This window comes from Leucopleurus acutus, assembly GCF_964270905.1.
Source record: "Leucopleurus acutus genome assembly, chromosome: 12".
NCBI classification, from domain to species: domain Eukaryota; kingdom Metazoa; phylum Chordata; class Mammalia; order Artiodactyla; family Delphinidae; genus Leucopleurus; species Leucopleurus acutus.
This window is the reverse complement of record NC_139154.1, coordinates 46,321,793-46,336,110: the sequence shown is the minus strand read 5'-3', so window position 1 is coordinate 46,336,110 and position 14,318 is coordinate 46,321,793. Positions and strand designations below refer to the sequence as shown.

At 37.9% G+C, this 14,318-nt stretch overlaps 1 protein-coding gene across 9 annotated transcripts in view; it reads right to left on the bottom strand.

The window, feature by feature from the left end:
* Positions 1-2,327: 2,327 nt before the first annotated feature.
* Positions 2,328-14,318, bottom strand: part of NCOA1 (nuclear receptor coactivator 1) — a 259,910-nt gene continuing 247,919 nt past the window's right edge. For 6 of the 9 annotated variants that reach the window (XM_082852160.1, XM_082852158.1, XM_082852161.1 and 3 more), the window contains 3 exons: positions 13,706-13,889; positions 8,416-8,505; positions 2,328-4,623 (listed from right to left, as the gene is read on the bottom strand). In XM_082852160.1, coding sequence (XP_082708286.1) covers positions 4,453-4,623; positions 8,416-8,505; positions 13,706-13,889 — 445 coding nt within the window. In that variant the 3' untranslated portion in view covers positions 2,328-4,452. Of the gene's footprint in view, positions 4,624-4,708; positions 4,766-8,415; positions 8,506-13,705; positions 13,890-14,318 lie in introns of all 9 variants that reach the window. The other 3 variants (XM_082852165.1, XM_082852166.1, XM_082852164.1) reach the window with 3 other exon arrangements.

Genomic DNA, 14,318 nt, shown 5'->3' with positions numbered 1-14,318 from the left:
CTCCTTCATTTTCTGTTAAGATACGCAGGGACAGAATGCCTCTCCCAAAACTGTATCGGGACACCTGCTGACTTCATGCCAAAGCTCACCCTCTTTTAGGCTTCCAAAGGTCAGGCTCTCTGACTGCCTCCAGAGAAGGGGCCAGGTGCTCTCTTCTCAGCCTGTGAGTTCTCAGGCCTCTTTTCAAAGCCTGCTTTTAAAAGTTATTTCCTGTAAAAAAGCATTGCCTAAGGTCACACAATGAGATTAAAGTCTGCAGACTCCAAATGCATCCTAAATCATATAGTCCAGGATAGTTAATCCAGAATTTGGAATTAGAAGAGTTGGTTCCAGTCCCAATTCTACTGAAAGACAGTGTTTGTGTCCTGACCTTTCTCTTTACAACTCTCTCGAAGGACTGCAGGGGATTAAATGAGATAATGTACCTAAAAGCACCTTAGAAATGTTACAGTGCAAATTGATTTTCCCTGAATTTTTAAAATTATTCTCATCAGCTCCAACAGATTATGTAAAAGCTATAAAAGCCTGCACTTCTGGCTGGTTAGGGCTAGTTATGGAAGAGACCTTAGCTACTGGCTGGCACAATTTCCAAGTGAGGATCCCAAAGCCCGTTCATGTCCCTCCTGGAGCCAAAGGCTGATTTAAATTACTTTGCAGCCCACCAGGTAACATAATTCTAACAACATGTTTGAGAACTCAGAACACTGGTTAACAGCTTAGAAGAGCAGCTCTCTGGGGCTCCTTCTTGCCTCCGGGCCCTCCTTCACACGCGCCAGTCCTCAGAATTCTCAGCCTGCTCTTCACTGAGCTACTGCCTCCCCATCCTGCAAACCTCACTTCAAATGCCATTTCTTCCTCAAGGAAACCTTTCACTCTCCAGACAAGGTCTCACTCACAAAGCAACTTCTAATTCTCCTTTATATCATTTAATCCAATTGTGATTATAGCTATGTAAGCACCCCCATGTAAATATAAGCTCTGGGAGGGCAGGGTTCACATCTGTCTGGATCCTTCCACATCCTTAGTGCCTTGGATAAAGACAATAAAATGTGTTGAGTGAGGCCAGAGCTTTGCGTTTCTTCAATCTTGTTAAGAGCTCTTGTGGCAATGAATGTAAAGTATAAAAAGAAAACTAATTTAGTGCTGGCAGAAAAGGTTCTGTATGGAGGAATGCTTCCTTTGGCAGTTTTCGCCAATAAAAAAAATTTATGGGCCTAATTAAATCATCAAGATCTTCTTCAGAGGTACAGGAATGGTCAAGGATCGAGCTTGCTCTGAATTATTCACTTTATTCAAGTGGAGCAGCTCTTCTGGGAAGAGCAGTTAATGTCAACAAGGAAATAAGCACAACTTCCTTTGTAAACAGACAACTGTCCTTTCTTTTTCTTTGATTCTTAGGGCCCAGGAGACAGTTTCTAAGTATGGAAACTACTCTAGGCAAAACCATAAAGAAGATGAAGTTCTATATCAACCTCACTTTTTCCTCACTTATTACTATTTGTTTTTCTAATGGCCTTCACACCCCTACCTTAGGATAAATTTAAATCAATGTTCAGCCTCACCTAAGTATCTTTTTTTACCTTATCCTGACTTTTGGAAAAAAGGTTCTGTTCTCCCAAAAGTATAATTTGAGACAACAGCTACCAAATCTGTGCGTAGTTATGCGTAGGAATGTGTGTGCAATAAACTCCCTCCCCTCCCTCTAGAATCAGATTTGCTCACCCTCCTTACCCTGGCCGGCCCTACTTGGCCAAGTGTTGGTGAACCTAGTTGCCTTAAAAACACACAAACAAGAAACAGGGCCTAATTTTCATAAAATGCATTGTCAAGAAAGAGCCTCCTCAAGTAAGATTCAACATCTGCATAATAATAATAAATGTTAGTGTGTAAAAACCAATGATTGTGGGAGAGATGTTATCCTGTGGCTAAGAAGTGCTGCCTGGACCAGATCTCCTAGGTGAAGAAACAGTAGGACCAGAGTGTTTAATCATCAGACAAGTGGCCAGAGTTAGCATTTCCTCACAGCCTACTATCTCAGCTTCACTGGGACCTTCTCAAATTTCACTGGGCTGGTTCTTATTAGGGTGACTTCGAGGAGCTTTAGCTTCAGGGATCCTTTCTTTTATTATCCTTTAATTATAGTTAGTCATTTTGGGTTTTGACAATTCCTGCAGGATGTAGGTTTCATTTCTTCCCTGTAAAAGAAGAGGCAACCCATCTATTCAGTAGCTGGAAAAGTGAATTTCCTGTGGAATGACAGGAATTACATAGAAGCAAGCAATTTTATTTTCCTCAAATGTAGCAATAATTTTAATCTGTACATACATAAAACAAACAGTGCAATTATAAAACCTTGAAGGTGACATGCATACTTTAAGGTGCAGTTGGGATGGGGGAGGATATTAGCATCTCCAATTTTCCTTACCACTTTTTTTTTTTTTTAAGTTCCTTATGCAAAAGTACTGAGTCAGGAAACTTCATCTGGAATGCTGAAGTTAAAGGTGAACTTCCTGAAGTCTGCACGTCTAAATATCACAAACAAAACAGAAATGACCTCCTAGAACAGTTTGGGAGGGACTAGCATAATATGGCTGGGCTTTCAAGCTGGGAATGAATTAAATCAGGGATGCATTTTTCTGAAAAACTAAAAGAGAGAATGTTTGTAACTGAGTGTCCTGTTTCTGTTTCAATACTTGCTACCCACTTGAGCCCTTCCATCAATCTTTTTATTCGGTACAGGTTCTGAATAGATGCTGTTCAATGGAGTTACTTGTAACTAGGGGTGGTGAGATGCAGAAAGGAGGACCTGGGAAAATGGCTTCTTCCTTGATGTCTGAGTCCGTGCTCCTCTTCCATTGTTAGTTCTTATGGCCTTTTCTCTGCCATGGAAGCAGAGGTAGCTGGTGCACAATGTCAGATGTTGTCATCGTTCACAGGCCCAGGGGTGCAGTAAAGGCGAGTGATGGGGGTCTACCTTTGCTTCTTCCAGAATACCTTTCTCAAGCTTTCCTGGCCTTTCAGTGGCACTTCTAGAACTAGAAAGTCAGTTCACTGGGTCCTTGACTCAGAGGCCAGGATGAGACAAGACGTGGCAGAGTGACAAGACACAAAGGGAAAATATGGTATCAATTAGCCTCAGAGCAGGAATAGAGAGATTTATATTTGCACTGATGAAAATTCAAATTCCCAAAGTCAATCTAAAAAAAAAAAAAAAAAAAGAAGAAGATTTTCTTTGAGTATTAATTTTTCTCTGTACAAGTAGCCTGTGCACTTCTGGTGATAATTCCTTGCACTGCTCTCAAGTTAGATGATCCCAGGGACACTCTAGGGCAGTATGCTCTAGCTCATCTGGAACAGCTCTTTCTGGCAGTGGCATTTTGATGTAAAACCCAAAGTAAATCCATACATGGCGTCACAGTTATTAAAATAATGAAATATTACTAGCCAAATGTAACTGCAATTCAATCAGTGTTATATTTCACACACAGAAATTTAGAAAAATCAAGAGTAGGATAATAAAACCATAAAATTAAACAGAAGGAAATCAATTTCTACAAGAAATCAAATATATTTACAGTGAGATTTAAAGGGAAAAATAAGCTACTGGATCATAAATTTAATTTTATTTTAAATAACTTTAGCTACCTCAGCTGTTAATACAATAAAAGCAGAAAGAACAGGCTGCCTTTTGTCCAGATTTAATCAGAAAATTGTATCTACAATAATTGACATAACTCGCTTCTTGTCCTTCACCCATCTCATCAAAAATTATTGCATTTTCCCCCAAACTGTATTTTTTGGATTCTTCTGTGAATATACTCATTTCGTCCTCATTCCTGGAGGCATCTTGGTTTAAATCCATCTTTAAAAAAAGGAGAAGGGGTACATATGTGGAGGCAAAATATTCTCTTGAAGCCAACAGATATAGAGTTGCTAGAAGAAGCTGATTGTACACACAAGCTGCCTGGTTGGGAAGGGGAGGGCTGCTGATTTAGAGACATTGTGACAGCCTTTGGTGGATGGGCACAGGCAAAGCCCCACTGGGCCCTTCTTCCTTGGCAGGGTCAGGACTGAGCCAGCAGAGGCGGAGCTTCATCTTCCCCTTGGAACTTGTCATTTTGGTTCTCCTCCAAAAGCCTTCATCCAGATAAGAAGCCAATGACTGATTACAAAAATAAGAATAATTAAATTTGGCTCAAGAGAGAGATTGTCCAACTGTTCTGCCTTGTTATTTTTTCAATATCCAAGGCCTTTACAAAGAAAGAAACAAAAACATCTCTCAATCTCCCAACGAAAGTGAACTTTTTTTCTTTTTTTTTTTTTTTTTGCTCCAAATGCTACGACCTGAAGAATGGCTGCAGATTGAGATATCAAAAATCTCAGAAAAATATATAATATATTTGTATATCTCTGTATGTCTATTATTTAAATTTCACATTCCTTTAAAAGTGGTTATTCAGTCAGTAGCTGCTGAAGGAGGCTCTTCTGCTGGGCCTGGGGGGTCTGTGGTCCTGCCGTGGGTTTTTGAGTTCCCAGTGGACCAGGCTGGTTCAGGTAAGGGTCCCCGCCTACCAGATTCACTGTACACTGGACGTCAGCAAACACCTGAACCTGTTGCACCTGCTGGAACACAAATAAAAGATGTGTTTAGACAGAAGGGTCTGCCCCCCCGGCTTATGAGTGGGTACTACTTGAAGTGGAAACTCACTAGAGCATTCCTCTAGTCTGTAGTCACCACAGAGAAGAACTCTTCTGTCTTCTTGTCCTACAAAAAGAAAATCGCTGCACTCATTTTGCTCAGGGTTCTGGAAAGTTCACACTTTAAAAATAAAATCAAAATTGGAATGGTCAAGCCTCCTACAGGGTTGCCATCAATACTGAAAATGAGCATCATTGCTAATATTGCCAAGATTGGGAAAAGCCCAGTTTCAGTCTGGGTATCCAGTGGTGGGTTTAAAAAATAGGTATATTATTTGGAAAACTGGTTATAAAAGCATTCTATGGATGACTTTAATAGGATAAAAAAATCTTTATGATGTTAGAAAATTAAGGGCTTTAACCCAGTATTAGCAAAATAAAAACCACCACAGCTCAGTAAATAGGACATCAGTATTACTAAAATTAATGTCCAGAAGATTTGTGTAGTATCTAAATATACTATTACATAGCTCCTTTACATATTGCCTTTAGAATTACAGCAAAATATGAGAACAAATAAAAATTTTATATTTAACTTATTTTTCCTGATAGACAATCCATTTAAACACATGAGCTAAAAATAACAGTAAACTACTAGCTGAGAACAGTGTGAATTTTCCCTTTAACTACTTTCAGTAATAATATATGTATTCCTTTAAAAAGTCTAAGGTTACACAGTTTTAACATTTTCTATCAGGAAAACAAAGCCAGAAGTTAGTCTTCAACAATCAGCCTTATTAAAAAGTCATCTGTAGAACTGATTAGGCCAATATCACACTTGTGAATGTTCCAGACCAAGAATGGAGATGCTTTCTAAGGTATCCAGGTGCATCTATCTAAGTGTCTCAGCATTTGGCAAACTTGTGCCTCATGTTTAAATAGGTTCATGAAGTATTTTAGATTAGTGATAGATTTTTTTGTTCATCACTAAATTCATGTCAATTACACTCAGTGTTTCTGAAAACTTTTCTATCTTAATTGAACAAAAGTTGTTTTCCATCAACCTTAATTGGCCAATTGCCAAATGCCCCGACCATCCAATTTCTCCATCAGTCTAACCCCTGATGTTTTTTCCTCACGATGCACCTACACCTCCACTCTACTCTGTCGGATAAGGCAGATAGTTCTTGAGCTGAGCTTTTTTAGTGTCTGATGAATTAAACCTTTATTTAGATTAGTATTGTTTCTGTCCTCACCCTCTCTCTCATCCTCCTCTTTCCCCCAGTTTCCCAAATTTTGCTTCTTGTCCCCACTAGCTCCCATTTGTTTTCTTCTTCTTTTGGGCTCTTCCTCAGGTACATAACATACAACAGCTCTGAGTCTATTCCCCAGCTGCCTCTGTGCCCTCCACCCACCTTTGTTCTCTATAACTTCTCATTCCTACTCTTTTCCTTCTAGAGCTCCAACCCTGGCCTTCCTCTCTCTCTATGTCAACAATTCCCCTACCAGCCTTCTTCCGCCTTCTCTATTCTCTGTGTTCTTTTCCTGTTCTCTCCTCTTCCCCATCCCAGCTCTCCAAGTGCAGCTAGCCCTCTATCCTCCCCTACTCCTTCTCTCCTTGTTCTTTTCCATCTCCTTTTCTGTACATCTGTTTCTATATTTCTATCCAACTCACTCTCCAGCTTTTGTCTGGCAAATACAAAAACATTAGAGCAAATAGAGATTTCATGATGGGCTACCACAGAAAGAAGATTCTGCCACTGAAACTTAACGTGAGCACAAACTATAGTGCATTTAGGCAATGACTCATTTTTTAAAAAATTAACATAAAATTTCATGTTTATATGTTTCAACATATGAGATACTGGGGCAGAGCATAAGGTGTTTGTGCCCCCAAACACTTAAAAAATTTTTGATAAAGGCATGATAAAACAAACTGGAGAGAAAATTCTGCTGCTTTAAAAAGAATGCTTTATTAAAAAGATACCAAACTCCAAAAAGTACACATCTCAGCCTTTTTGAATTATTACTTAAAAACATGGTGACTTAGACCAGACCTCAGAGGACTTCTGATATTGCTATACCTTCACAGACAGGCAAAGCAACACGAAAACAAAACTTATGCTTTGCCCAATGAGAAGAGTGATGTGAGAGCTGAGTCCCAACCTCGTTAGATTTTCCAACATAGTTTTTACTTCAATTCACGTACTATCCCAGGACTCAGGAACTTTAAAACTTAGTTGTTTTGTCGTAAGTATATGTCTCTGTAAGTAGGAGACTTTTAAAAACTTCTAGTGAATAAAGACTTCATTTCCCTCAGCACAAAATCCTCTCTTCACCATCACAGGACTCAGATCCTATTTCCCGGTGCTCCAACTATGCACATAGTTTCCTAACTGGCTTTCCTCTTTCTGAGCTGGCTGTCCAGTGCTCTTCCTTTTCCCTCTTCCCCCCTCAAGATGAAGCTTAAACTAGCACTCTTCTCACTGTTCCCCTTCAGGGATGATGCTTCATTTGTAGGACTGAATCCAAATTCCTTAGAGTTTAGTATTCAAGGCCCCTGGAAATTTGATCCAATCTACTTTACCAATTTTAATTCCTGTGAATTCTTATTACAAACCCTTTATGCTCAGTGGATTTGGCTTCCCAGGACTATGCTGATATTACTGTTTCCCTGTCTCTGTGCCCTCTAACTTCCAATCTCCTGGACTTCCAAGCTCACCCCCTTCCTCAGCCTCCAAAAACCACAGTACCTTTCTCCTTCACTTGCCTCCTTCAAGGCCCAGTTCACTCCTATCTCCTACATAAATGCTCTCTGACAACCTCAGGAATTTCTCCTTTCTTTTAATGCTTATGGCTCTTGTTACTTGTAATATATTTGAGTTTGCCTTCTTTGGTTATGTAATAATTTATGTGCATTTGTCTGTATGTTTTATCTTTCGACAGGCCCTAAGTGGTATGGCAGAAAAAGCATGAACTTTGGTGTTAGAAAGACCTGGGTTTGAACCTCAGCTCTGCCACTTTCTAGTTTGTGAATTGTATATGTAGTTAAATCACCTCAGGTTCTGTTTCTTCATCTGTGAAAAAAAAGGAAAACTAACTCCTTCATAGGGTTACAGTGATGTTTACATGAGATAAAGCAGATAGTGCCTAACACAATGCCTGGCAAATCATAAGCATTCCACAAATGAAGCTTCCTTTCCTCACTTCTCCCCACAGTTCACCTAAAGAGCAAACATGTCTCACGTTTCTTTGTATCTCCACCTTTGCATAAGGCCTGTGTTTTTTAAAAAATATCTTAATTTATGCTGATATAGGAAAGTGGCCACCCTTGTTATTTGTATTGTTTTGAAACAAACTTCTAAAAGGAGGCAGAGTACACAGTACGCATTCTGTTTTGTCTGAATTTATTGAACTCTTTTGAGGTATTCTGATTACACATGAGTTTTAGCACTGTGTTTATTTACAAATAGCAATTAGTGGTCACCATTTGTGATCGCTTATCCTGTCTAAACATTGGATTAACCTTTCTGAAAGCTTATCTCATTTAACCCTCTCATAATCCTCTAAGCAGGTATCTCATCAGTTCTGTTGGTTATACGGCAGCTCAGGAAAGTTCCCTAACATGCCCAGGATGACACAGCTAAGAAGAGCAGAGCCAGGACTCACAACCAGGTCTGACTCTCAAGGTCAGGCTCTTAACCGCGATGCTACACAGAGATTCCTGTGTATCTAGAGAAAACTTGACAGCTCTGGGCTTAGAGTTTTCTTACTGACCTGGGTTCCATCTGCTTCTGTTTTGAGAAGGTCAGTGGATGAGAGCTGGTTGCAGTAGAGGCCTGTGTGTCTCAGTGCTGGATCATTTATCTATTAAAGATAAGTACAAGACCAAATTACAAACTAGTTGTTTACGTTGCAGACCAAATTCCTCAATGAAAAACAATCTCACTGACAGAAAAGTAATAGGAGGAGAGCAGAAATAACAAGCTTAGAAATTTAGTGTGCTGTTAGAAGTCAGGACAGTGGTTCCCTTTGTAGAAGTAGACAGACATGCAAGGGAGTGTGGGGAGAACCTTTGGGGTGCGGCTGGTAATGTTCTGTTTCTCGATCTAGGTGATAGTTAAAAAGATGTGTTCAGTTTGCGAAAATTCATCTAGTTGTATACTTTTCTGTATATCCTCACAGATGATACTTCAATAAAAAGTTGATTCAACACTCGTGAAAGTTAATTAGCAAAAGACTTCCATTTCCAGTCAAGATTCAGTAACAGGGATGAGATTTATCCTCTGCCTGAATCAACTAAAAATTTGGACAAAATATATGAAATGAACACACTCAAGACCTTGACCTTGGACAAAGGCAATGAAGGGGAAAGTTGCCCCTAAGGGTTGGGAAACAATTGAGGTGAGTCCTACCACTACCCCAGCCTACTGCCTAGAGAGAATTTCCAGGCTGCAGCATGAGGACAGGGAACCAGACAGCACCTGGCAGTCTCCCTGAATTGAGAGTATAGAGCTAGAATTCACAGGGCAGAATATCAGGAGAGAACAACACAGAGAGTAGCAGCTTAGTATTGATCAACTAGCTAATGGATGTTACAGAACTACCCAAAGCAAAGATTCACCTGAAAAGATTTACATGGAATAATTCCCAAAGATCACACAGAGCTGGGAACAGGTCCTGATCCCACCAGCCAGAGTGGAAAACATCATAATTCAGGTAGCATACTAGAATGGTTTTGCTTTAGTAGTAGGGTAAAATTAGCCCTATACTAAATACTGCTCTGGTCCCACTAAACAAAAAAGCAAGACCTGAAAAAAATCAAACTGTTTATTTCCAAGTAATTTAAGCATTTCCCAAAACAAATCTCAATATTTATAGGAACATAAACAAGGTAAAATTCACATGTCTGGGATCCAATAAAAAATTACCAGGTATGCAAAGTGGCAGACTCTGACATAAATCGTACTAATGTTTTCTTAGGTCAGTCTCCCAAGGCAATAGAAATAAAAGCAAAAATAAACCAATGGGAACTAGTCAAACTTACAAGCTTTTGCACAGCAAAGGAAACCAAAAACAAAATGAAAAGACAACCTACGGACTGGGAGAAAATATTTGTAAAAGATGTGACTGACAAGGGATGAATTTCCAAAATATACAAATAGCTTATACAATTCAACAACAAAGAAACAAACAACCCAATCGAAAAATGGGCAGAAGACCTAAATAGACATTTCTCCAAAGAAGACATACAGATGGCCAACAGGCACATGAAAAGATGCTCATCATCGCTAATTATTAGAAAAATGCAAACCAAAACTATGACTTACAGTGAGGTATCACTTCACACCGGTCAGAATGGCCATCATTAAAAAGTCTACAAACAATACATGCTGGAGGTGTGGAGAAAAGGGAACCCTCTTACACTGCTGGTGGGAATGTAAATTGGTGCAGCCACTATGGAGACAGTATGGAGGTTCCTCGAAAAACTAAAATTAGCGTTGCCATATCCAGCAATCCCACTCTTGGGCATATACCCAGACAAAACTATAATTTGTAAAGATACATGCACCCCTATGTTCACAGCACCACTATTTACAATAGCCAAGACATGGAAACAACCTAAATGTCCATCAACAGATAAATGGATAAAGAAGATGTGGTATATATACACAATGGAATATTACTCAGCCATTAAAAAGAATGAAATAATGCCATTTGCAGCAACATGGATGGACTTAGAGATTATCATACTAAGCGAAGTCAGTCAGAAAGAGAAAGACAAGTACCATATGATATCACTTATATGTGGAATCTAAAATACGACACAAATGAACATATCTGCGAAACAAAAACAGACTCACAGACATAGACAACAGACTTGTGGTTGCCATGGGGGTGAGGGGGTAGGGTCAGGAAGGATTGGGAGTTTGGGATTAGCAGATGCAAACTATTATACATAGGATGGATAAACAATAAGGTCCTACTGTACAGCACAGGGAACTATATTAAACATCCTGTGATAAACCATAATGGAAAAGAATATTAAAAAAGAATGTATATACAAGTATAACTGAATCACTTTGCTGAAAAGCAGAAATTAACACAACATTGGAATCAATGATGCTTCAATAAAATTTTTTAAAAATAAAATAAAAAAACAAAGTAACAGAAAAATATGATCCATAATTAAGTGAAAAATCAATTAATTGAAGCCAATCCTAAAATGATGCAGATGCTAGAAGTGACAAGCAAGAATATTAAGACAGCTATTATAATAACCATATTCCACATATTCAAAAAGAGGAAAGACTGAACATGTTAGAGATAGGGAAGATATAAAAAGGGTCCAAAGTGAATTTCTAGAGATGAAAATATACTAGATAAAACTATCAGATATTGCAAAAGAAAAGAACTGTGAATCTGAGGCTATAGCAATAAAAACTATCCAAAATGAAACACACAGAGAAAAAAATGACTGACCTCATACCCCCTTAAAAAACTCCAAACCCAGAAAATCAGTGAACTGTAGGATAACTCAAATGGCCTACGATATGTGTAATTAGAGTCTCTGAAGAAGAGGAGGGGGTTGGTGACAGAAAAAATATCTGAAGAAATAATGGCCAATACTTTCCCAAATTTGATGCAAATTATACACCTGTGAATCAAGAGGCTGACTGAACCCCAGGCACAAGAACCATGAAGAAAATCACACTAAGGTATATCATAACCAAACTGCCTAAAACCAGTGATAAAGAGAGTAATCTTAGAAGCAGCCAGAGACAGCAGATATCTCATCAGAAATACAGTGGAGCAATGTCTTTAAAGTACTGAAAGCTAAAACTACCAACCTAGAATTCAGGGAAAAGAACTTTCAAAGATGATGGTGAAACAAAAACTTTTTCAGACATACAAAAGCTGAAAGAATTCATCACTAGCAGACGTGCACTATAAAAAATGAAGACCTTCAGGAAGAAGGAGAATGATACTAGATGGAAATTTGGATCTACACCAAGGAATGAAGAACACTGGAAATAACTACGTGTGAAATATAAAAACTACTTATTTAAACTTTAAAAAATATTATTGACTGTTTAAAGTAAAAAAAGCAAAGTAAAAAAGTACTAACAACATATTGTGGGGTATTAGCATATGTAGATATGATATGTATGTACAACAATAGCACAGGAGGGGAGAAATAGAAATAAACCATTGTGAGATTTTTATATTTATATGAGGTGATATAATAGCATTTGAAGGTAGATGGCAACAAAGATGTATACTATAAACTCTAAAGCACCAGTAAAACAAGAGTTATTTATAGCTAATAAACCAACAAAGGAGATAAAATGAATTAAAATATTCAATTAAACCAAAAAAGGCAAGATGGGACAAAGAGAAAACAAATAAGATGAGAGATTTCAATCTTCAATAGCAATATCAATAATCACATTAAATGTAAATGGGCTAGCCACTCCAATTAAAAGGCAGAGATTGTCAAACTGAATAAAAAAGCAAGACCCAACTATATAAGAAATACATTTTAAATGTAATATTCTTTTTACCTAATTCATTTTATTTTTTATTATTCTGTCTTAATATACTAGAGATAGTGAATAATTCTACTAACTGAAATACGACAAGATAACAACAAGGACAAGAAACAATCCTATTTAGTTCTTTTATTTTGCTAAAAGATATCACTAAGTCATTGAGTTTTTTTTTAAATGAAGTTCTATTTTTTTTTTAATTAATTAAGTAATTTTATTTTTGGCTGCGTTGGATTTTTGTTGCTGTGTGTGGGCTTTCTCTAGTTGCGGCGAGTGGGGGCTACTCTTTGTTGCGGTACACAGGCTTCTCATTGCAGTGGCTTCTCTTGTCATGGAGCACAGGCTCTAGGCACACGGGCTCCAGAACACAGGCTCAGTAGTTGTGGTGCATGGGCTTAGCTGCTCTGTGGTATGTGGGATCTTCCCAGACCAGGGCTCGAACCCGTGTCCCTTGAGTTGGCAGGTGGATTCTTAACCACTGTGCCACCAGGGAAGTCCCTAAGTTGTTGATTTTTTCCCTGCTAACTTCATTAGGCTAATACCTGGTGAATGGGGACTTTTTAAAAAATTCATATCAAAAAGGAATTCTATAGAAAAGGTAATCAGTGTTTACATGTTTTTTAAGACTTGCTATAAATTATGGCTATATGGTCATAGCTGAGTCACCATAGTCTACTTTGTGGTTGATGACAGAATAGTAACTACAGGGAGTACCCAAAGACTTTTTTAAATATCACTTTGAATTTAGTCATTCTTTCCTTAAAAATCTTTAGGAGGCTCCAAGATAAACTAAACATTTAGATGGCCTGCAACACCCCGTAAAAAGCTTACCAATTAAATTCTGCTCTAAATATAATATAAACATCCCCTTAACATTCATTAGGCTTTTCAACATCTATTCCTGTCTAGGTCATGCTGTGCTAACCAGTATTGAATATTCTTTTCTATCTCTTCCTTTAGGCAAATTTCCCATGAAGACTTTCCTAATCAGACCCTTTTTCTTTTAAACCCTCTGTGGTTAACTGTATATACCCCTAATCTGACAGAAATATATGCACAGTCCTATGGGGTCCATCTCTTACACAGCTGTTCTGTCCTATTATTCAACTAATCCTTTGTTCAGGTTGTGCCTCCCCAACTTGTTAATATTATTGCCCACAGAACTATCTTTGTATATAGTAAGTACTGAGTTTGTTGAACTGAAAGGGAGAAATGAAGAAAATGTGTTCAAAATATAAAGGGGTAAGTTCCAAGTCAATGTATTATATGTATCATTTTATAATAAATCTAAAACACTAAAATCTCGTGAGACTAAAATCTTACAAGGTCTGTCAAAATTTCCATTGTATATCTTAATAAATAGTAATTATCAAAAGATAGTGGGAAAGAAAAAGAAGTGTGGTTATTTTTGACAGGTAACTGAACATTCCTGATTTCTTTGGAATAATGAATTGCAGTGTGGTGTGATATAGAGCACTATGTGTGTGTGTAGCAAGTGTGCCAGTTGTGCCACTTACCTGCTCAGGGCACACAGTATTCATGCCTGGCATCTGCAAAGAGCTCATCTGCATCTGGCCCATCATTGGGTTCATGTTCTGAACATTTGTGTTTCCACCTGCCATGGACACGGTGATGCTCATATTGTTGTACACTCCTGGCTGTGCAGGCGTGGGCTGGTTCTGGACAGCTTGACTGAACACACTGTTAACTCAAAAACAATCTCAATTACATCCACTGATCATGAACATGGGGATAATGTGTGTGGACTCTTTTTCTAAATTATTAGATGGAATTCCAAAGAAAATATTTTATATTCCTAAGTTATGTGTAAGATTTTATCTTATTATAATATATAAGAACTAAGTATCATTCAGATGCACTTTGAACTCTGCTCAAGGGGTTTAATAACTAAAAAGACCTCATTTTAAGTCATAATTATCTGGCTTAGTATCAGAGTTGTTAAACTTCAATTATTCAAATAACTAAGAAAGGAAGTTTTCCACAGAAGTAAATCTTCCAGATAACTGGTTTACCCATTTAAACATCAAAATCATTCTAATATTTATTACACTATTTTATCTTCTTAAACAGAGAATATCCTATTTAAGCAAAGTACCTGGCATATATATC